Below are 23585 nucleotides of genomic sequence, written 5' to 3'. Positions count from 1 at the left end.
GTTAACAAATCGAGGGCAAAACAGGCTGCCCTGGGGAGCCACCCTGTGGTGTACCGACCATTTGAAAGAATTCAAGTTGATTTCACAGGGTTGCCAAAAGTGGGGAGATTCAAATTTGTGCTTTTGATCATAGACAAATTAACTCATTGGGTGGAGGCTTTTCCCAGCCCACGGGCAATGGCTCAGATGGTGTCCAGAAAATTGTTGGAAGAAATTGTACCCCGATATGAGGTGGTGAATTGCATTGATTCAGATCAAGGGGCACGTTTCACATCGAAGATTATTAAGCAGATGGCTGATGCGCTAGGCATTCGGTGGGAATACCACACTTGGTGTCATCCCCAGAGTTCAGGACAAGTGGAAAGGATGAATCAGACCTTGAAGGCGCAGTTATCTAAATTGATTTTAGAAACTTGGATGTCCTGGTTGAAATGCCTGCCTTTGGCACTGCTTAATATCCGAACAATGCCTCATTCAGAGACGGGGCTCTTGCCGTTTGAAATGTTAGATGGGATGCCATGTAGACATGGAATGTCAGTGGGACACCCCAGGTTTGACGACTGTCAGATTCAACCGTATCTGGTTGCAATCAACAAAATTTGCAGGAACTCAGAAAACAAGAGATAGTGGCTCAGAGTGCTCCTCTGGGATTTGCTATCCACAAAATCCAACCAAATCCAAGGTGACAGAATGCTTGTGGAAGTGTGGAAGGAGGTGCCCCTCTCTCCTCACTGGGAAGGTCCCTTTCTTGTGCTCCTGACAACACACACGGCCATTCGGACAGCAGAGAAAGGCTGGACACACGCGTCTAGGGTGAAGAAAATCGAACATCAGGAGGAAGTGCCCGAGTGGTGCTTCTACTTGGATGGTCACTTCTTCCCCAGGTGACCTGAAACTCAGACTCCAACGTCCTTGTAAATGACCAATGGTGAGCAGATAAGTTGTATATTGTCTGATTGTGTATGCTATCCATTTGTACACTTTAAGTGTGAATGTTGTCAAGGGGTTTTTGTTGTTCACTGTAGAAGAGGACAGTGGCCGAAGGGGCTGTGCACCCAGTGTCTGGAGGAAGAGCTCAAGCTGACTGACCGAATCCTAACCTTAGCCACAAATTTGGGAATCATTGAATTAGATTCGCAGGAGTGATTTCAAATTTTTCAGAACGGGATGCGTGGGAAGCTGAGATCAAAAGCAGAGATTCTGGATGTGGACTGCCAGAAATCCATCATAGTACCGTGCAGCTCTGATGCCATCAGGGTTTCATGGTGGGGCACTTTTAAAAGGAGGTATGCGGCCAGGTCCGAGAATGTGTTCCCCAAAGAATACTCCTGCTGCCATGAAGATGGTCTTTCTTGCCGCTGGTGGCACCCCAGGGGGCAGAGGCAAAGGCAGAGGAGTATGCCTGGTGGGAATCCTGATTGGCCTGAGCCTAGTTGTGTGCGGGATGCAGAGTCTGCACATTGAGGTCTCAATGAGAGGCGGGAATGAGAGCTCTGCATATGAGTGTGGAAATTGCACTCAGGTGGTCCCAGTGGTGAAAGCGGATGGGAGTTCCTCAGCATACCAAGCCCCCGAAGATTGTCTCAGGGAACTTGGCAGATACTGTTGGAAGAATGGTAAGAGGGTCAAATTGTGTAAATTGGAAACAGGGATTTAGTGTATCGATCCTGAGACAGGGCTAAGGAAGGGGCAGGCAGATGAGCACAAACACCAGATACGGAAACGAAATGCAGAAATAATGTCAATCCCCATTTGTAACCAATGTAACCGAATCATGTGGGTTGAGGGAAAGAGAGTCGATCTTTGTCGCGTATCGCCAAGTGAATCCATTGTGTTATGACAATGCAAGGTTGGGGATATGCATGATGAACAGGAAAATGTATTGGATGGGAAGAAATGTAAAGTTTGATAGCAAATTTACCTTGATTAGAGACCCACTCATATTGGATTTGGCAAAGACGAATGATGATAGAGTGTGCCTGTAATACGACTGGGTTGTCTGCTTCACGAGAAATAAAGATGGTGAAGATCCTGAGGGGAAGATAAGAGAAATAACTCAGGAACTGAACTGAAGGGAGTCAGAAATGCGAGGAAATGAGTTGAACAGGAGAGACTGAAAACACTGGGAGGACCATATGAATTGCTGGAGAAACAATATGGTGATGGGGAACTACCTTCCCCGGACAGGAACCTGTTCATTGACTTAATGCAAGAAATTGCAACCAAACTAGGATTGTCAAATGGTTGGATTTGTGGGGGGCTGAAGTCAGCAGAGAAATGGCGTTGGAAAGGGGAAGGTTTGGCTCCAGAACAGCTTCTGAAATGGGATAATCTGAGGATCTCAAAATTGGCACAGAGACCTGAGGGATTTTGGACCAGAGAGTGATTGGAACCATCTGCATCAGTCGAGAAGGAAAGGAGTACACGGAAATGGTGGGATACACTCTGTGTGTGTCTACCCTGACGGTGAACTCAAACACAAAAAGCAAGGTCTGGCAGCCAGAACCCCCTACAGGGTACTGGAGCCGGAAGAATGAGACAAATTGTGAGTGGAACAAAAGAATAGGACTGTGTTGGGTCAAAAATCCAGGAGCCAGCCCTTTTCAATCCTTGGAGGGCCTGAGAGAATATTGGGGAGACCCAGGGAGAACAAACATCAGATGGAAAGCCCTGGATGGAATTTATTTGATTTGTGGAAAAAGGCATACATTGAGTTACCCCCGAGGTGGAAGGGATCATGCACCTTAGGTATGATCCAGCCGATGTTCTTTACTCTCCCTCAAACAAAGAGCAACCTATTAGGGGCTCCACTGTACGAGACCCTGAGAAGGGAGAGGAGAAGCTTGAAAAAGACGATACCAGTGATAAGTGGTAAACAAACCTGGGGGGAGGAAGAGTGGCCGGCGGCAAGAATAATTGATTATTATGGACTGGCCATGTGGGCCCAGGATGGAAGCTACGGGTATAGGACTCCGATCTACCTACTGAACAGACTGATTAATTAGCTGCAGGCAGTGGTGGAAATTGTATCGAATCACACCTCTGAGGCCCTGGATTTACTTACTTGGCAGCACACCCAGGTACAGGCATTTGTGTACCAAAATTGAATAGCTTTAGACTACTTGCTGGCCGAAGAAGGGAGAGTGTGTGGAAAGTTCAATGAATAAGTTTCAATACAACAGAATGTTGTATTGAAATTGATGGTTATAAAATGGTTATTGATGGTTATAAGATAAGAGGTTTGGCAGCCGAAATCAAAAAGGTGGCCCATGTCCCTGTTTAAAAATAGAATTCGATTTTACAATCTTCATGGTGGGACAAATTGTTCGATTGGGCCTGCTGGAACAAAGTTATGTTTTTCGTGCTCTGTTCAGTAGTTGGAATCCTATTCGTGCCTTGTCTAATCCCTTGTTTTATTAGACTGATCCATTCTGTGGTCCAGGGTATACAGATGGCAATAGTGCCTGTGGACCCAGAGGTGGCTTCCAGAGGCAACACATCTAAGATCATGGGACCGGGAGAAAGGAAGTGTGCCAGCAACACTGCCGAAATATTGGTAAAGTTTGAGAAACTAGCAAAAACGAATGTAAATAATACAGAATATCAGGGTGTTCCACAAGGAGAGTACAGGATAGTGTAACAAAGGTTACTCGTTTTGTGAAATACCCTTAATGGGGGTGGGTAGGAGTAGAAATGAAAGAAATTTAGCAATCTGGGTTATAAAAGAAGCATGAATTAAATTAGCGATATAAATGGGGAGGATTGTAGTATATGGTAGTGATAGTTCATGCTATTAATGTATAAAATATTGTAAAATCCAAACCATGTCTTTTGACTATCCTGGCCGGGAGCAGCTGTCTTATTCAGATACAACTAGTTCCCAGACACACGTTAAGATAAGGTTTTTCGCTTTAATGTAAGAATAGAAGCTTCCAGGATGATAATCGCTGGTTTCCCAACTTGTCGGGACCACCCAAAAGGGATTATCATCCTGCCAATTGCATCTGTCGAGATAACCAACGGTGCCATCCTGATACGTGTGGACACGTGGCTTTTCTGGAGTCGATTGACAACATTGAGACACCTGGAAGGGATTTTTGTCTACCTCTGCACATGGAAAGCAAAAGTGATGCATGTGAAGAGACACAAAGAAAATTTGGTCATCTCTGCCTCAGGCAGAATAAACTGTATAAAAACTCACTACGCGGAGCCACGAGCATGAACTGAGGGGGAAACTCTGACACTCGGGAGGTCATATCCTTGTTCACCCAGCGCCGATCCCGGGCTTGAAGCTGTTTCTTTGACTGTGGTGGTTTCGAAGACCAAACTTCCATCTATCAGACAAATTAATAAATCTTTGCTAAATTTTCTTATAAGTTTGGATCACGATTTGATCATTTACAACACCACCAATGGTTGATCCCACAAAGCCATGCCCGCTTTGTAAGAACCTTGGGTAGTGGGCTAACCAGTCCCATGAAAAAGCAATTTGATGAATTTAAAAAAGCAGGAGAGGAGAACTACAAGTGCTCCCAGGGGGTCAACAACAACAAAAATCTAAATGGCGAGTGCCAGCCTGCCAGGCGTGCAGTCACAAAGAGAGTAGTTCAAGGGAATGAGGGAAACAAAAAAGACAGAGCACATAGTAGCACACCTATTTCTCTAAGTGAAGCAGATGCTTCAAGGACGACTTCTGCTGGTCCACCACCTGACATGACAACAAATAATCTTTGCTATGACTTGGGTGAACCTATTCTAATCTCTTCTATCAATGAGCCTTTCAAGTTACAACTGACAGAACCACTCCACCCGAAAGACACTGACTGGCATTTTGTCTCCATCAACCCACAACAGCAGAGTACTGGGCACCAAATTCACTGTAAATACATCATCACTGGGGACATGAAACACACACCGCAAGATGTCATGGTTTAGGCCTGGCACAGAGCCAGTGCCCCCATGAGAATACCTTCTCCCTGGTGTCTGCTGTGAAATGTGACCAGGAATAAGCAAAGCAGGCTCCAGCTTAGAAATAAAAAAAACTTTACTAACTAAACTACAAGAAAAGAGGAAAAAAACTATAAGGGGAAAAAATTGAAAACCTTACAAAAAGCACTTTCCTCCTCCCCACCACCAAAATTTCCCGATCCAATACATTCCCCCAAATCACCAACTCTCAGTCCGGCACCACCCTTTAGAATATTCAATCTTCAGTTCATGAAGAGGAGAGGAGTCCTTCTTGCACCACAGGCTTCCCCTGGAAACACGCTGAAACCTCGTGTGCTTCCATGTCACTCAGCACCGCCCAGGAAGTCCTTTTGCCATTGTCACATCTTCCTTCCATGCCCAGTGCTCTCACCACTGTGCATGGACCAGAGCTGCTTTTAGGGTTGTCTTTCAAGGATGCCTTGTCTCACTCCAAAAAAGGCACAGTCTCTCCTTCGGGACATCTGTCCTCCCCATTTTTTTTCACCCCCTGGGGCCGAGGGGTACCCACACTGAACCCTTCTGGTTCTGAGGCACTGCCTCCCCCTAAATGCAGTCTCTGTGTCACAGAAATAAAAATGGTTCAGTCTATGGCCACACAAGAAAAGTCCAGCCAAAAGGCCACTCCGTCATCTCTCCCCCCACTCAGCCAGGCTTCTCCACTTCCCTCGGGCCTATCCCTTGTTATCTCATCTTTTATCTATCTTCTTATTCAGCTCCAGGAGGATCAGCATTTTTGCAAGGTCTCAATCATGTAAGGAAAGGGTTAAAAATTTCAGTCTGCCTGTCCCAGAGCTCCGGCACTCCCACACTGCCCTGCCGGGCACCTTCTCACCGCACTCCCCCCTTCTCCTCCTTGGCCGGCTGCTATCACATTCCGTCGCCGGTTCTCCCTCTCTCTCTCCTGGGGGTGGGGGGGGGTGGCTGCCCGATGTCTCTTGGTGGTCTTCCACCCTTCCATCCTCAAGGGCCTCCTCACCCCCCACCTCTGTCCAGCCCCAGCCTACCACATGGCTGCCCCTCCCCCACCCAGCAGTAGCAGCTGGACGGGGGAGGGAGATCGGACCTCTTTGCCTCGAAGTCCCAAGAGAAACTCCCAGGGATGCAGGTCTGCTTTTAACCCTTGTGTGTTCTCAGAGGTGTGTCCAAACCCTACTGGCCACATTGGGTGCCAATATCAAAATCTGAGCACCCATTGGTTTGACCACAGCATCCCAGAATCCCCACTTCCTGGTTAAACCAGCACACAAGAGATTAAAATTGCTCCAGGAATGATATCATCAGATCCTGAGCGATTTGTTCTCTGACTGCACTATTTCCACCCACTCCTGTTTCTTCCCAAAGGACAAATTGTACCACAAGCTATCCCGGTGCTGAGTGTACATGACAGCACCGATAAACAAAGACCCACAGTCTCCCAGGTCCAAGCTATTGGGAAGGACAAACCCAAAAGCTGGTGTAATGTCAGAGGGAGTAGGGAAGTAAAACACATTGAGAGGCTCGCAGACATGGGCGTGGACTGCACAGTAATCCCAGCACAGGGTTGGCCAGCACATTGGCTTTTGCAAAACGTGGCTGGTCACGTTCAAGACATAAGGAGCATGCAATTGGTGAGACAATCTAAGAGCATCATCCAAATCAAGGGGCTAAATGGACAATTGGTAAAGCTACGTTCGTTTGTGTTAGGTTATCCAGAATCCTTCTTGGGGAGAGACCTAATGGCCCAATGAGAAGTCACAATTGACATTCCAGGCTCTCCACCGGATTTTTGGCCAACGGTCACTGAAAAGCACTCTACCCAAAAACTGAATTACAAGACAGACACACCAGTTTGGGTAGAATAGTGCTTGCTCAGTAAACAAAAATGGAAGGTGTTCGAGGAGCTAGGGAAAGAGCAGCTGAAAAAAGGTCACATCGTGAAGACCACGTCTCCGTGGAGCACTCCAGTGTTTGTCATCCAGAAGGCTGACAAAAAGATGGCAGCTCCTCCACGACCTCCGACAAATTAATTAAGTCATTGATGATATGGCTCTCTCCAACCTGGTATGCCATCCCCAGCAATGCTCCCCAAAAATAGGAATTTAGCTGTCATTGATATAAAAGATTGTTTTTTCCAAATTTTCCTACACCCTGACAATGCACCGTGTTTCTTGTTCTCGGTCCCCACTATCAACAGGGAAGCCCCGATGAAAAGGTACCATTGGAAAGTTCTTCCTGAAGGACTAAAAGCCTTGCCATTGCATCGGCCAATTGTATGACTCTTCCTTATTGTCCCTGGTGCGTGCAGCCGCAAAAAATGCCATCATCTGTCATTATATAGATGATATCCTTGTGTGTGCCCCCAATGATGATTTACTCACCCATGCGCTTAACCTAACTTGATCGATAAATTGATTGTTGCAGGGTTAGAGCTCCAGGAAAAGAAAATTTAAAAGATGCCACCTTGGAAGTATTTCTAAGGGCTTAGAAATTGGAAAGAGGACCATTGTTCCTCAAAAATTAGAAACCAAAACGAGGATCAAGACCATTGCAGATGTCCAAAAGTTGTGTGGGTCTTTAAATTGGGTAAGGCCCTGGCTAGATCTGACCAACAAAGACCTTGACTCTCTTTTTGATTTATTGAAAGGGAGAGAGGACTCAAGTTCTCCTAGAGCTGTTACCCCAGAGGCACAGAAAGCTCTAGAAAAGGTTCAGACAGCAATCATCACAAGACAGGTCAACTCATGTCGGCCTGATCATGTGGAAGGATGACTGGATGAACAGGGTCATGGGTCCCTGGAAATGTTGTACAAGCAAACCCCATGTTAGCTTGATATAACTAGGCTGCACGTCATGATAAGGAGATTGCAAAGTATGCTGCATCATGCTGACATGGTCGAAAGGGCAAGGACAGCAGCAAAAATGAAGAAGAAAAGAGGTTTTGCAATATAAAAATTAAGAAGTAAAAGCGACGAAAATGAGAAAGAAATATGTGTTAGAAACCACAAAATAGGAGGAGTATGTAAATGTAACCTTTTGCTTTAAACTAATGAACTAATGACAAGTACACATAATTACTGGAAACATATAAAGGTACTGTTGTACTCGAAATAAACTGAAGCTTGCTTTACCAATCATATTGATTGATTGCTTGTCTTCCCTTGCGGCTGTCAATGGTGACCCCGGACATGATCAATAACCAGGAGACCCTACCTTCGGATCCTGACTTCAACAGCGGCGAGACATCAGAAAAGCACTGGTAAGCAGCGACCGTGGGACAGAAGATTGGCAAATGCTGGTGTAAGATGCCTGATCCGTGCCTGGACTGACCTGAGCAGAGGAGTCCGCCATCCGACTGGGCTACCCAAGAGAAAAGGCTGCACTAATGATGTTTACAGGGACAATTGCTGGCCAGCTAAAATGGAGAGTGAGGTAGCCCTTGATTTCTTTATGCGCTCTTTTAGAAAAGTGGGGAGAAAAGGATATTGACCTTAAAAAAGAATTAGCAGGGTTAATTGCTTTTGGGAAGGCACAAGGTTGTTTTACCAACCCGGGACGTTATTTGAGGTTAATCAGTTGTGGAAATATGGGGACTTATTATGGGATATGGTTATAGATAAGGGCTCCTCCAAGGCTCTCCCTAACTGGCCAACCCACCCCCTTTTATCCCAGTTATCTTCATTAGCCACAGCTGCCACCCAATTAAGGACATCACAGCTGCAGCCCTAGAACAACTAGGATTGGGGCAAGGCCACTTATACAATACATATATTTTACTAGGACTCCTACTCTATTTCCCCCTTTTCTTTTACTTACAGATATTCAAATACAATACAGATATTAAAGTACAATACATACATTTCCCCATGACTCAAAGGCCATTTACAACACACACAGCCCCTTGCTCAAAGGCCATATTCTCACAGCTCCTGGCTGTCATAGCTCCTCAACTCAAAGGCCATGCTCTTCTACAGCTCTTGGCTGTCCTATCTTCTATCACGTTGGGGTCACCAATACAATACAATATGAATACAATTGTTGTATTCATATTTCTAGAGTCACATACCTCCTGGGTGGTTTTCTCACAATCAGCTCTTCGCAGCAGTGTTGCTCCTTCTTCTTCATCAGGGCTCTTCAACAGGATATCCCAGTTATCTTCACAGCCGCCGCCCAATTAAGGACATCACAGCTGCAGCCCATTTAGAACAACTAGGACTGGGGCAAGGCCACTTATACAATACATATATTTTACTAGGACTCCTACTATAAAACCCCATGTTAGCTTGACATAACTAGGCTGCATGCCATGATAAGGAGATTGCAAAGTATGCTGCATCATGCTGACAAGGTCGAAAGGGCAAGGACAGCAGCAAAAATGAAGAAGAAAAGAGGTTTTGCAATATAATAATAGAGAAGTAAAAGCGATGAGAATGAGGAAGAAACCTGTGTTAGAAACCACAAAATAGGAGGAGAATGTAAATGTAACCTTTTGCTTTAAACCAATGAACTAACTGCGAGTATGCATAATTACTGGAAATACGTAAAAGTGCTGTTGTACTCGAAATAAACTGAAGCTTGCTTTACCAATCATATTGATTGATTGTTTGTCTTCCCTCGCTGCTGTCATGACCTGCCATTCAAATTTATATATCTCAGGTAAGTTGCCACACCTCCGTGGAATCATTTTCCAGTGGGAGCAGAAACAAACACCTAAGGCAAAAGAAACACCTAAAAAGGGCCAGAACCAAAGGGACCCTCTCTTGATCATAGCGTGGGTTTTTCCCAGTCAACAAAGGCCCAAGAGAATCACAAAGCCCAAAAAGCTGGTAGCAGAACAGATCTGGAAAGCGAGGACCTGGATCAGGGAGCTAGCAGGATGTGACTTTGAGTGCATTCACATTCCAGTCCGATTAAAGTTGGGCCAAATTACTAAGAAAATGTTGGAACGTTTGCTTCAGGAAAATAAGGCATTGCAGTTTGCTCTGGATTCCTACTCAGGACAAATTTCTATCCATCAGCCTGCCCACAAAATTTTTAAACAAAAAGTTCAATTCACTCTGAAATTGGGAAGTGTTTAAGGTAGGAGACCTTTAAAAAAGGCTCTGACTGTCTTTACAGACATGTCCGGGACATCCCACAAGTCCATTATGACTTAGAAGGATCCTCAAACTCAGCAGTGGGAGACGGACATTGCTGAGGTGGAAGGTTCACCTCAGGTTGCAGAGTTGGCTGCAGTTGCTGGGGCTTTTGAAATGTTCTCAGAACCATTCAATCTGATTATGGACTCTGCCTACGTGGCAGGAGTAGTATCCAGGGCAGATCAAGCAATACTGCACGAAGTGTCTAACATAGCACTTTTTGAATTGCTCTCAAAACTTGTGAAGTTGGTCTCCCACCAAGAGCAACCATTTTATGTGATGTACGTCAGGTCACACACTGACTTGCCAGGGTTTATCACTGAAGGCAACAGAAGAGCAGATGCTCTTGCTGTGCCTGCAGAGATGGCCCCTCTCCCAAATGTTTTTGAACAGGCAAAACTCAGCCACTAGCTTTTCCACCAAAATGCACCTGGCCGAGTTTGTCAGTTTCACATCACCAGAGAACAGGCCAGAGTGATTGTGGACACATGCCCAAATTGCCAACAACATGCCCTCCCTACGAAGAGCGCGGGAGCAAACCCGAGGGGTTGAACAGTTGTGAACTGTGGCAAACAGATGTAACACACATACAGTCATTTGGATTGCAGAAATATGTTCATGTCAGTGTAGATACTTTTTCTGGAGTGGTCTATGCCTCTACCCACGTGGGATAATCATCCTCTGATGCCATAAAGCACCTCTTACAGGCTTTTTCTTTCATGGGCATCCCCGAGGCGTTGAAAACTGACAACAGGCCCACTTACAAATCCAAGAAATTCAGGAGTTTCCTCCAGCAATGGGGAGTAGGGCACAAAAACGGCATCCCCCTACACCCCTACTGGTCAAGCCATAGTAGAAAGGACTCACCGTGATACCAAAAGAGTCCTAGACCAGTAACATCATGTCCTGAAAGTGGAATCTCCCCATATCCAGCTGTCCAGAGCACTGTTCACAATAAATTTTCTGAACTCTTCTTTTGAGAACCTGAATCCACCCATTGTATGCCACTTTGGGGGGAGCAGTCAGATGTCAGGCAAAGAAAGGCCTCCAGTCTTAGTAAAGGACCCTGAGACTTGGAAGACAGTGGGACCTTACAAATTGGTTACTTGGGGACATGGACACTCCTGTGTGTCGACCGTCTCTGGTTTTAAGTGTGTTCCATCCAAATGGGTAAGGCCCTAGGTCCCCAAGGTCTCAGGAAAGTCTGCAGAAGTGCCGTAGGTTGCTAATGCTGCCTGGAGGAAGAGACGCCGCGTGTGTTCCCTGGAAGAAATTCCATGTACACCTTCTATCTGAAATAGTTTGTAATATATTTCTGTCTTGAGTTTCCTTTTACCGGTTTAGATCCCTCTGTTCGTGTGCAGTCTTGAGACACCATGAGACTGAGCCTGCTCTTTGTCCTACTCGCGATGATTCCACCAGCGATCTCCTGGATAGTCCCTCAGCCCAAAGCGAATGTATGTACCACCTTGGCCAAAGCCCTTGGACAGGACGACATCTGTTTCTCCACAGCAACAGCCTCTGCCCCCCTGTAAACTTGCTTGGTGGGAATTCCTTTTAAATCTGCAGAGTTCCCAAATGGAATGTGGCGTGCTTTAAATGAAGTTAACTCACTCACCCCTCCTCCTGCTCGCTACCCTGCTGACAATCCTTTACTGTTTTGGCAGGAGTGGGCAAGACAGTTAGCGGTGCCAAAAAGGGAGCCACAAGAATTCCATCTCTTGAGCTCCATGAATGCAACTTTCTGCATTCACTTTAAATTTAATCCCCGGTTACCATATTATGAAGTTGAACTGAACACCTATCCTCACCTAAGCAACCCACACTACACAGACAAAAACTGGTGCAAAAATTCAGTCCTAGTCATGCACTCATCAAGTGATGATTATAAGCCCCCTGAGCTCCCCGAAGGTGTGTTTTTAATATGCGGAGACAGAGCATGGGCAGGTCTCCCCCCTCGTCTGCTCAGAGGTCCATGCGCCGTTGGCAAGCTGAGCCTGTTTACCCCAAATGGAACAAATCGAATGCATTGGCAAATAAAAAACAATACACATAAATTGGCTATCCAAAAAAGAGACCTAAGGCAATTAGACCCAGACAGTAATTTGGAAATTGTTTACTGCTCCAGATTTAAGGCCACTGCAATTACAGTCCTTCTGCTGTGGATCTCGGCAGCAAAAAGCATGGGAGAATTAGGCTGATTGGAATATTGGGTTGCAAAACAGGCAAACCTCTCTTGTACTGAGTGACCACTTAGCAGACAAGTAAATTACCAGGCAAGCCACCATTCAAACCAGGGCAGCCAGAGACTATCTACTCCTTCTGCACAACCCTCATTGTGAAGAATTTGAAGGTCTCTGCTGCCTCAACTTGTCATCAAAAGCAGAGAACGTCCATGCCATGATTGACAAAATGAAAACCATGGTGAATGACATCAAGAGAGAGATGACTGGCTGAGTGGACTGTTCAAGGGATGGAGACTCTTGGGCTGGTTGGGATCTATTCTGAAAACTGTGTTTTTAGTACTATTTATTCTAGTTATTGTTGTTGTAGTTGTTAGCATTGTTTTTGGGTAAATGAAGCACATGGTTTACAAGCTAATTTCAAGCTCATCTTCCCCTCCTGAAGTCTACCATTTGGAAGCCCCTAGTGCTCCAACTGATGACCTGGAAGCCTCAGTAGAAAATACTGACCCTCCTGAAGAGGAGAAACCAATTTACAAGCCATAGATTGGTGAGCATTCTGCCCCCAAACCCCATCCTCTTCATTTTAAACAAAACTAGAGGAAGATGTTACAGTGTGATTTCATGGTTTATCCCAGCACCCCAAGTACTCCCAGAAGATTCCCTCCCAGGTGTGTCAATCACCTTCCCTTTCCCCACCCTGACCCCTCCAAGCACTGTCAGTCCATCTGGAATTCCAGAAGGGCATTGAGTGATTGGGCAGATTCCAAGGATGCCCTCTACCCCCGGGGGGCATTGCGCCATCCAGGTGTCCTTTGTCCCTTGAGACCTCCCCACCCATACCTGGTTGGTGGCTCCCTACCCCTTCCCTCCTCCCCTCCCCTGGGTAAAAGAGTGAGCAAGCACACAGTGTGGGAGTTCTGTTGGAGCAGTTGCTGGATTCAGAGGCCTGTGGGCCAGAACAAAAGCTCTGGATTGAAGCCCTCCATCAGAAATTACTCCTTTCCTTCACCATTGCCTTAAAGCTTCTCCACCAGAGGTAAACCTGAGGAGCGGCCCCTCCACAAGAGGAAGCTCCATCCTGCACCACCAGAGCCCAGCATGCCTGGACTTGTCTCCACATGCTCAGTTGCAACATCCAGGTGGCCAAAGGTGTCTCTGGGGTGAAACACCACAGTAGCCAGTATTTGGTTCAGCTGCAGGGGCCAGACAAGCCAGGGCACGTCCCGTCTGCAATATTGGTAATACCAATAGAGCCAGGGGAGCCAAGAGCCCCAAGGGGGTCCAGCAGGAGTCAGGATGTGGCTGGAATGGCCTTGCCTCTGCCCAAGGTTTTTCTGAGAGCTGAGTTGCACATGTGTCCCCTTCCCCACCACCTGTGGTGTGAGAATCTGGTTTGCCCTGTTCTGTGTTGCTACTTCTGCACAGAGCACTGGGTGTACCGGTGGTGCTGGGGCTGATTCCATCTCCCCTGGACCTGTTTTCCTTTAGGAAAGGTGACCCTGCATCTCCCCCCTTCATTTATGTCCCCAGTTCTCTTGTCAACGGAGCCTTGGGACTGGGCTGTCCCATGGGCTGGGGTTGCAGGGAGCTGGTGCTTGAGTTTGGGCAGAGATGGCTCCATCTTGTCCTTTTCCTTCTTCCATGATGTGGACTGCAGTGACTTGTCCCTTCCTGGGACATCCTTGGTGGAGGTGAGAGCAGAGCAGGAGCACTGCAGTGGCTCAGCTGTGGTGTTGAGGTGTGTGGTGGAGCTGGAGGAGAGGGGGGTTTAGGGAGAGATGGGGAAATGCTCTTTTGGGCTTACTCCATGGGCCCCACTGCTCTTCTTTCTCCTCCTCGTGTTTCAGTGCTGGATGCCTTTCTTGGATTGAAAAGACAGGTGTCTGCTAAGGAAGGCAGGAGCCTCCCCTGAAATGGAAAATATAAACCCCTTCCCTCTGAATTCCTAAAATCTGGAAATGAAAAGGCTCTCAGGCAAAGATATGGTAATAGGAATAACAGTTTTTAACTAGGAAAACTAAGAAAATGCAAATGTAATAGTACAAACAAATAAACTGTGGACAGAGTCAGAATAGGCCCTGACACCATGTGGGTCAGGCTGTTGGCAGCAGTCCCATTCCATGGGGGCTCAGACCTCCTGCAGTGCCAGGGGAGGTTCTGTTTGAGCAGGGATCCTGCACAAGGGTGGAGTTCTCCTCTGAAGCTCCAGGGCTGCTGGAGATGGGCCTGGTCTCCCTCAGGGAATGCATTGGACAGACAGCTGCTCCTCTGGGAAAGCAGTGGACAGACAGCTGCTCCTCTGGGAATGCAGTGGGCAAAGGCTGTCCTGGTGTTCCAAATGTCAGATTCTATCCAGGTAGGAATGCTTGGCTCCTCCCTCTGGGCAGAGCATCTCCCAATGGGATGATGGCATTTTACCAGACATGTGGTGAGACTCATGGGCCCGTTAACAGAAGCTATCTCCCCAGAGGGAGGATTGGTTGTGGAAGACATAAAGAAAACTGCCCATTTAACAGAACTGCTCCACAGATAGGAATAGAATACACCCACCCATTTCCAACCTAAGACAATGCCCGTGAGGGTAGCCTAGGATGTGGACGGGCACCATGTGTCAGGGCAGTGCTTCCCTATGCTCTGTGCCATCAGTATTGGGATGCTGCTCAGTGTCAGGGGAGTTTGTTCATGTGTCCCTGGGTGTCCCGAGCTCTCATTCCCAAGAGTGTGTAAAGATCACTAATAACATGAAACTTTTATGTAAGGGATTGTATGAGTACTTATATTTCAACAGTGAAGTAAAAGTAACGAACTTCACAAAGTTTAGTTGTATTCTTTTAAACTTCCCCTTTTTCTCCCATATTGTTAAATACTTAATAATGGACACATACCATAGAGTGTACATTAGATGTTAGCCATTTAATAAAAATAAAGCTTACACTTTAGGTTAACCTGTAGAGGTAATGTCCCCAGGACCCCAGTGTTCTGCACTCCCAACCCAAACAACTGTCCCCATGGCACATGTGGGTACACACAGAGGGGACAGGGGCCCCACATTGCCCAGCTTCCCATGGACAGCTTACAGATCTCGATCCAAGCCAGCAGATCATGCTGCCAATGCCACACCAGTGTCCCAAGCGCCTGGCCCCATCCTTCTGTGCATCCTAGCCACCTCCACACATCATCTGACTGGCAGGCCTATAATTGCCTTTGGGATGATCCCTACAGTTCCTTTGTCATAGCACATTTCCTGTCCATCCAAACCATTTCCCACCCTGCATCCCTCTTCACCTGCTAAAGCTTTGGTCAGACTGAAAATTGCCAGGGATCTCTGGAGAGTCCCCAACTGGATCCCATGGTGCCAGGGCTTGTGCGAGTGCTCTTGGGTCCTGGAACAGGTGCCAGTGCTGCTCTGTGGGCTGGTGATGGTGCCGCTCAATGGTCCAGTGGCACCATGGCTCCTAAACCCGGCACTGTCCACCACGTCCCCCACCCAGCCTGAGCTGGTGCCGTCCATCCCTGCTCGCTCTGCTCCTCCTCCTCACCCCGTGAGGATCCCGGCTGGGCTCCAGCAACCTCGATAGGATGATGGTGTGATGGATGGCTCTGCTCAGGGGCTGATGGTGCGGCACCCATTCCCCCTTACTGAAGAGCTCCTTCACATCTGCTCCCAGCAACACGCTGCCCTCTTCCTGGAAAACATCCCAGTCTCCTCCAGGGCAGCCCGGGCTCCTCCTGGGAACTCCACAGCTGGGGTTTCTGTGTGCTGCCCATCACCCACCTTGTTCCTCCAGCCACCACAGAAGGAGATCCATGGTTAGAGGCTCTGCTCCTGGGCCATGTCACAGGTCCTGTTGTTGGAGCTTGCAGTGCCATGCAGCTGCCAAGGGCTCCGTCTCCAAGAGAGCTCCTGCAGGCACCCCTGACCTCTCTCAAACCAGTCAGACTCTCTCAAGCTCCCCAAGGCCAACCCAGTTCACTCAAGAGTCCCATTTGAAAGTCAGTCCTCATCTAGGCAGTGCCATTGAGGTCCCCGAAAGCGACCTGGGAGCTACCAAGTGTTCCAGATTGTCCCCAAAGACATCTGGGTTCCCTGGAGCTCCCCTGAATAACCTAGACAAAGCCCAGCCCCTCTCCCATCAATGTAATTGCCAACCCTCAAGGGCCATGCCTCAGCCACAGCTTGAGGACTGGAAGCATCTTGCAGGATGTGCCCAACAGCCTCTGCAGAGTCCTGCCCAGCCCCAATGCACAACAAGGACACCTTCCCCAGCACACAAGCAGGACCTTGGCATCAGCAGAACCAGCCCTGGATGTGTGTCCCCAGCTCCACCAAATCCCCTCCGCCAAAAACCAGCAAGACCAGCTCAGCATATTTTGCTTTTATTTTGATCAACAGTGGTATCTCCACAATGCTGCGTCCTCAGTTTGTGCTCATTTTCTGCCAAAAAGACACAGGGGGGGGCATGGTAAGACCCTCAGTGGGGCAAGAACAGCCCCTGTGTGGGGGTGGGGAGCAGAGGAAGAGGCACCCACCTCGTTGATCCAGTCGATGTAGGCAGACACCCGGGTGAAGACTGTCGGCTTCTTGTTTGTGTTGCAGCCCCGGGCGGAGACAAAGCTGGCGATGCCCTCGACCTCCCAGATCCCATCGTCGCGCTGGCAGTTCAGGGGGCCCCCAGAATCGCCCTGTGCGGAGAGACAGAGAGACACTCTGTGCCATTGCTCCTGGGCACCCTGCCAACACTCCCCTCATCCCTCCTGGCCATCCACCACCATGGCTCCATTCCCTCTCCTTCCAGTGCCCACGGTTCCACCCCATTGGGGCACCCACCACATGCAGTGCCCACACTCACGTTGCATGCAGATCTGACATCATCGCCGCCGGCGCACACCATGGTCTTCTTAACAGTGCTGCCCCACCAGTCCCACTGGGAGCAGGTCTCATAGTCCACCACGGGCAGCAGAGCCTGCTGCAGGATGGTGGCCAGGGGCCCGTTGGCTGCAATGAGAGACAAAGCTTGTACCTCACACCCTCTGCCTGCATCCCCTTTCTGGAGACTCTCCCAGGTACATCCCACTTACTCCTCATGCTTCCCCAGCCGGTGACATAGCAGGGGTAGTTGTTGGGCAGGATCTTGTCAGCAGCTGGCAGGCAGGCAATACGGATGGTGTCAGTCTCCTGCACCTCCTCTGCCAGCTTGATCAGGGCAATGTCGTTGCTGCAAGGAGACATGAACCAGGGTTCCTGGCCATGGGAACAGGGTCCCTGGCCAGGGCAACAATGTAAAATGGCCACACCACCCATGACCCAGCCCTAATGCACCCCAACCCCTACCGAACGTAGTAGTCGTCCCAAGCCTCATGGACGATGATCTTCTCCACAGCCACGGCCACAGAACCAGGCTCGTCAGCCTCTGACACGTCCTGCCTGCCCAGCGCCACCCGGTAGTTCAGGGAAGAGCTGCCAGGGAGAGAGGGAGTGTCAGTCCCCACAGATATCTTAGCTGCATGGCACAGATGCCCCCCAGCACCCCAACACCCACCTACCTGATGCAGTGGGCAGCTGTCATCACCCACCGGGGGGCAATGAGGCTCCCACCACAATAGTGGTTCCAGGATCCAGAGCGACTGTACTGCAGCGAGATCTGTGAGGGCAGAGGCACAGGGTCAGAGCAGGAATGTCCCCATCCCTGTCCCCATCCCTGTCCCCATCCCTGTCCCTGTGCCCCTCACCTGCCATGGCCAGCTGTGGGCTACAGCGTCTTCACCGCCCACCACGCGGGAGCTCAGCTGTGGTGGCACGGCCGGCTGACCGCATCCGTAGGCTGTGGGACACCCGGCAAAGGGACATCAGAGGCTGCCTGTGCCCGTGCCCAGGGCCAGGGAAGGTGCCACGGTCCTGCTCCCTGCCCTGACCCTTCCCCATGCCCTGCACCTACCGTAGCCCAGCAGCACGACGAGACAGATGGCTCCCAGCATGGTTGTGCAGAGGAAAGAACAAGTGGTGGGGCTGCTCACCCCTCTTATAGTGTCTGGACTGCTGGGGACCTTGGAGTGTCCCTGCCGGCTGCTGACACATTGGGACTGTCCCACCCTGAGGGCACAGGGGCTCCTCAGCCCCATCACCTGCTCTTATCACACTCATGGTCCTGCCTGGGAATGGCCACATCTGCCCCTCATGTGTTGGCACCATGCTGGGACATGCTGGCCCTGCTCTGGGAAGGGGCAGGGTCCCTGCTGGGGCACAGGGTCACTCCCTCCTGGGGCAGCCCCCCACCCATGGTGCTGTCAGTGAGGGGCTGGGCAGCCCTGCTGTCCCCCACCCCTAAGCACTCACTTCCCCAGGATACTGCCCTCTCACCCCACCACTCCCTAGGCACAAGGTCTCCTTATCTCACTCTTGATATGGTCAAGAACAGCCACAACCCCACAGGTGCCAGAGGGTGGGACGGGCGCAGATAGCAGCAGCGCTGCTGATGGCCTTCAGTACACACCCCCACACCTGCATCAGGCCCCTGCTGCTTCCCAAACCATTGGCACAATGAGCCATGGCTCATTCCTGTTCATTGCCACCACCTCCAGTGGGAACTGCATGCCCACAGTCACACCCCAATCCCCAGATTCCTTCCCCCACCCAACCAGCAACCAGCAACCAGCACTTTAGAAATATAATATTTATTTGGGATTAAATTAAAAAAAACATAACACACCCCCTATACCGCCACTCGGGGGACACTGGGACAGATGTGGGTTTTTACAGCCACCCACAAACACGAGAGTCTCAGTGACCAATGGCAACCACTTGTGGCCACCACACTCATCCTGCCAGGCTGAATACAACATAAAAAAACCCCCATAATACAGCCCCATGAGCCAGCAGCTGCCTTTCTGTATGTCTTTGACCAAAATAAAGAGAGACACAGCTCCCGAGGGGCTCCATTTCAGCTGGGTGGGCACACATCCCCAGCATCACACACACACACACACACACAGAGACACACAAACACAGAGCCCCTCCACCAGAACCTGGCCCTTGCCATGGCTTTTGTCACTGGTGTCAGACATAGGAATACCAACAGACACTGGGCCAGCATGGCCACCAAAACACCCACCACGGCCACCTGCACAAGCCCCATCCTGCAAATCTCCCAATGCACTCACAACATAAAACAGTCTGGGCACAGGTGTCCCAGGGACAGACATTCAGGACATAGCTCCCCTGGGACTCAGCAGCAGCAACCCCCAGTGCAGCTGCAGGCAGAGAACAGGGTGCTGTTCAGGGTGGGGGGCACGCTGGGGATGTGGGGGCACAAACAACACCTACAGACACCACAGCAAGAGGGGAGGGGGGAGCCGGGGCTGGCCGGGCTCTGCCAGCAAGGTGGGCGCCGTGCCGAGCCCGCGCCGGGATCCTGCCGGCAGCCGGGGCGGCGCACGGCTCGGGCATCACCCCTGGCATGGCTGGCACCTGGCACAGGCAGCGCTGCCACTCTGGGCACCGCTGACCAGTCCTGCCTGGCCCTGTCACTGCGTGAAGGTGGACTGCAGCTCCTTGAAGGCTGCCTTCCTCTGCTTCAGCTCCTCTGCCTGCTTCTTCTTCTCCTCCTGCTCTGCTTTGATCTCCTCCTCAAACCTGCTGGCTTCGTTGATGGCTTGTGCCTGTGGATGGAAATGTTCAGCTGTGATCTCCACCAAGCTTTCCTGCCCACCCCAACATCTCCATCTCCTGCCTACCCATCACCAAACTGCCCTGGTGAATTGCCATCTTGCAATGGGACCTCCTGAGCCCTGTCTCACCTTGGCCTCAAAGAAGTTCTTGGCACCTTTCACCCCCTCTGTGGAGACATCAATCTCGGAGAGCCGGGCCAGGGCGTGCAGCCCGCTGTCCTCCTGCAGCTCACCTGCTGCTGCCTTCCGGAAAATCAGCAGGAACTGTGAGGGGAGATGGCAGCATTGGCTCCCTGAAGACCTCAAAGCCACCACAGCCACTGCCCAAGTTCTCACCAGCCTGAACAGTGGCTGGGGATATCTCTGGGCCAGTGTGGAGCCTCCTAACACCTCACCTCTCGAAAACTGAGCTTGCTGTCTAGGTCTTCATCCACCTCCTTGATCATGTTCTTCAGTCCCAGGTGTGTCTGTGGAGCCCCCAGCTTCTCCATCATCAGCTTCAGCTCCATCAGGTCAATGAAGCCGTCTTTCCCTGCGTCGTACCTGCAGGATCGTGGCACAATCCTGACACATCACCACGGGGGGCAGAGCCCACACAGCCCCCCATACTGACCCGCCAGCAGCAGACCCCTGTGTGCTCTCACACTGGCTGGGAAGCAAAGAGGGCTGAGCAAGGACTTGGGCACTGACGGTCTCCGGCAGCTCTCCAGACCACAGGGAGCTGCCTCTGAACTGCTAACAACCCCCTGGAGCATTATCCAGGATCGTGCCTGTTTCCATGTGGCACTTGGCAGGAGAACCTGCCAGGATGCTGCCAAGCCTGCTGCCCACTCCCTGTGCCAGGAGCCTGAGCACACGCTCCCCTTGGCTGCAGCATGGGATAACAAGCCATGGGGCTTAGCTCACTGGGCACTGCTCCCCAGGTCACAGTGAGCTCTGCTCACTGATGCTACCTACAGACCTGTCAGGAATTCCCCTTCTCAGACTCCTGCCTGTGGCCATGCCACAGTCCCCTCTGGCTTCCCCACAGCCACCCTGCTGTTCCCTCCCTGCCCACTGCCTGTGCACCGTGGGCTGTGCCAGCAGCGTGCTGGCGTGGCACAGCAGGATCTCCATGGGGAGCCAGCACACAGCCACGCTTTGTACAGCTCCACACGCTGTAGGTGGGCAGCTACACACTGCACCCGTTGTGACAAGGCTTTTTTTTGGTATCTTGTCACTGCAGCAGCCACGCAGAGCCCCGGCTCCCCATGCTGCAGGTCCGTGACTCATCTGTACCTCCTCTGCTGCTGCCGGCTCCGTCCGTGTCTCCAGCAGCACCCTCCTGATCTGCCAGGGGCCCCAAAATGGGGCTGGTCCTGCTCATCCCTGCCTACTGATGCCAGCACCCTCAGAGTGACGCTGTGGGTACAGATCCCACATGATTTTTGCCTCTAGTACCCCACCTGGAGCACAGGATCATAGAATCATGGAGTGGTTTGGGTTAGAACAGACTTTAAAGGCCACCTCATTCCAACCCCCTGCCATGGGCCGGGACACCTTCCCAGATTGTTCCAAGCCCTGTTCAACTGGGCCTTGGACACTTCCATGGATAGGGCAGCCACAGCTTCTCTGGACAACCTGAGCCAGGGCCTCACCACCCTCATAGGGATGAATGTCCTCCTGGTATCCAAAATAATCCTGCCCTCTGTCACTTTTGAAGACTTTCCTCCTTGTCCTATCACTCCATGGCCTTGTCCAAAGTCCTTCTCCATCCTGCATCACAGAGAGTTTTTCTGCAAGGGGTGGGTCAGCTGGCCTGACTTTGCCACTTCATCCCACGCATGCCACCTCCCCAGATGCAGGGCCCTTCCTTTCTCTCAATCCCTTTCTCTATTTTTTGGGGATACCAGCATCCTGCATCTCCCAAAGGGCACCATCTCCCCTGTGGACAGCCAAAACCCTTCCCCGCTTCACTTTATCCTCTACAGCCGGATTGTCACATCCCGAGGACAGCAGCAGCGAGGACAGCGTGGCCGGGCTCTGCTCCAGAGCATCCTTCCCTTGGGAAAGCCCCAGCTCCCGAACCTCCCAGTGGCTCGCAGCCCCGGCGCTGCTCCTTTCGCTGCAGCGAGACGCCGCAGCTGTCAGAGCACACACCGAGCAGTCGGCTCCGACCACCGCGCCCGCCCCGCCATCTGCGCCCGGAGCACGGGCACGGCCACCATCGCCCCGGCCCTGTGTCCCCGCGGGCCCCGAGCGCGCTGTGCCCCGCAGGCAGGCTCCCTCCTGCCCTGCTGCAGCGCTGGGCTCGCTGCCGTGTGCTGCCAGCGCTGAGAGCCCCCCAGGAGGGCACGGGGAGGCTCCGCGCCCCGCCAGGCTGCTGACAGGGTGTGCCCGCAGCCCACGCAGCCCCCAGCCCTGTGTTACGGGGGTCACCGCCTCCGGCTCCCCGCTCGGGTCCGAGTGAGACCACCCCGGACGCGGATGCGGATCCTCCCGCGGTGCCAGACGGGCTGAGGGTACTGGCATGTCGCAGCCATGCCATCGCCTGTGCTGTATCTCCGCGCCTTCCCGGAGTCGCGCTGTGTCCACGCCTCCTGCACAAAGCACCCAGCGCGGGATCCACGGGGATGCTCCGGGCTGTCCCGTTCGCCCCTGGCTACTCCCGCGCATTCCAGCGTGACCACGGCTGGAGTCACCCCGATTTCTGCCTTCCCCTGGAAATTTCCAGGGCTGGAGGCTCGCTGCCAGCTCCCCCCGTTCCCCGGGGCCGAGCTCGTGCTCCGAGTCACGCTCCGCCACGCGTGGTGGCACGCAGCGCGGGCAGGGATGCTGAAGACACGCCAGCCTGGCCTCTGCAGCTGCAGGGATGTGGGATCCCTCGGTGATGCGGCAGAAGGAATGTGAAGGTCCCCGGTCCCCTCTTTCAGACCCCTTTCTCTGGCCTCAGCACCAGTGCACCCCTCCATGGGGGACAGGAGCTCCTTCTGCGAGAATTTCGGGGCGCACAGGAACGCGTCCGGCAAGGAGCTGTGGAAGGTGTCCCCGGCACCAGTCCTGCAGGGGTTTTGGGAGGAGAGGGGTGTCCCTGGCATCCCTCCTGAGAGGGACAGGAGGGGGATCCCTCCGGCAAGGAATTGGAGGTGCCTTGGCATCCCTGCTGCACAGAGCTGGGGCGGGGGGAGTCTCCGACAAGGAGCCGGGGGGATCCCTCCCGCAAGAGGCTGGGGTGCATGGGGGTCCCTCTCAAAAGGAATAGGGGGGTCCCGCCCGCAAGCACGGGGCGGGAGGCGCTGGGACATCCACCCTGCCAGAAGCCGGGATGCCGGGATGCAGGAACCGGGATGCCCTGGGTCCCCCGTCCCCCCCGGCGCTGCCATCCGGGGAGCCCCCTCTCCCTGTGCCCCACACTCACTGTCGGAAGAGCCGTTCCATGTCGCGGAGCTGCCGCCGGGAGAACTCGCGGAACTCCCCGGCCGGGCTGAAGACGCGGCGGCCGCCGCCCCCGGGCGAGCCCTCGCCCACCGCCCGCCCCGCGGGGCTGCCCGGCGCCGGCCCCGGCCGCGGCCCCCGGCCCCGCCGCCCCTCCGGCTCCTCCGCCGCCGCCGCCATGGTGCGGTGCCCGGATGGCCGCGCCGCTCCGCCCCGC

General features: G+C 51.8%; 2 protein-coding genes across 2 annotated transcripts; both read right to left on the bottom strand.

Annotated features, from left to right (window-relative positions):
* Positions 1-16652: 16652 nt before the first annotated feature.
* LOC131092465 (chymotrypsin-C-like) lies at positions 16653-18265 on the bottom strand. Its single transcript, XM_058039144.1, has 8 exons — positions 18226-18265; positions 18020-18135; positions 17834-17931; positions 17622-17747; positions 17369-17505; positions 17140-17285; positions 16820-16972; positions 16653-16724 (listed from the first exon to the last, which is right to left on the bottom strand). The coding sequence occupies exons 1-8, from the start codon at positions 18263-18265 to the stop codon at positions 16707-16709; spliced, it is 834 nt and encodes a 277-aa protein (XP_057895127.1). The 3' UTR covers positions 16653-16706.
* Positions 18266-18945: 680 nt separating this feature from the next.
* On the bottom strand, positions 18946-23548 carry EFHD2 (EF-hand domain family member D2). The gene is made up of 4 exons (XM_058039510.1): positions 23352-23548; positions 20350-20497; positions 20084-20218; positions 18946-19945 (listed from the first exon to the last, which is right to left on the bottom strand). The coding sequence occupies exons 1-4, from the start codon at positions 23546-23548 to the stop codon at positions 19811-19813; spliced, it is 615 nt and encodes a 204-aa protein (XP_057895493.1). The 3' UTR covers positions 18946-19810.
* Positions 23549-23585: the final 37 nt, after the last annotated feature.

The sequence above is a fragment of the Melospiza georgiana genome, chromosome 22, assembly GCF_028018845.1.
Source record: "Melospiza georgiana isolate bMelGeo1 chromosome 22, bMelGeo1.pri, whole genome shotgun sequence".
Lineage (NCBI taxonomy): Eukaryota > Metazoa > Chordata > Aves > Passeriformes > Passerellidae > Melospiza > Melospiza georgiana.
The sequence above is the reverse complement of the archived record's forward strand: the minus strand, read 5'-3'. Positions and strand labels throughout refer to the sequence as shown.

Bases quoted from the DNA above. Each gene is read 5' to 3' on its own strand.
- LOC131092465 (XM_058039144.1), bottom strand. From the start codon at position 18,265: ATGCTGGGAGCCATCTGTCTCGTCGTGCTGCTGGGCTACG. The intron at 18,136-18,225 runs GTAGGTGCAGGG...GCAGCCTCTGAT, and splicing joins CGTCGTGCTGCTGGGCTACG to GTCCCTTTGCCGGGTGTCCC. The intron at 16,973-17,139 runs GTGAGTGTGGGC...CTCTCCGCACAG, and splicing joins ATGTCAGATCTGCATGCAAC to GGCGATTCTGGGGGCCCCCT.
- EFHD2 (XM_058039510.1), bottom strand. From the start codon at position 23,548: ATGGCGGCGGCGGCGGAGGAGCCGGAGGGGCGGCGGGGCCGGGGGCCG. The intron at 20,498-23,351 runs GTGAGTGTGGGG...ACGATCCTGCAG, and splicing joins ATGGAACGGCTCTTCCGACA to GTACGACGCAGGGAAAGACG. The intron at 20,219-20,349 runs GTGAGGTGTTAG...CTCCCCTCACAG, and splicing joins GCAAGCTCAGTTTTCGAGAG to TTCCTGCTGATTTTCCGGAA.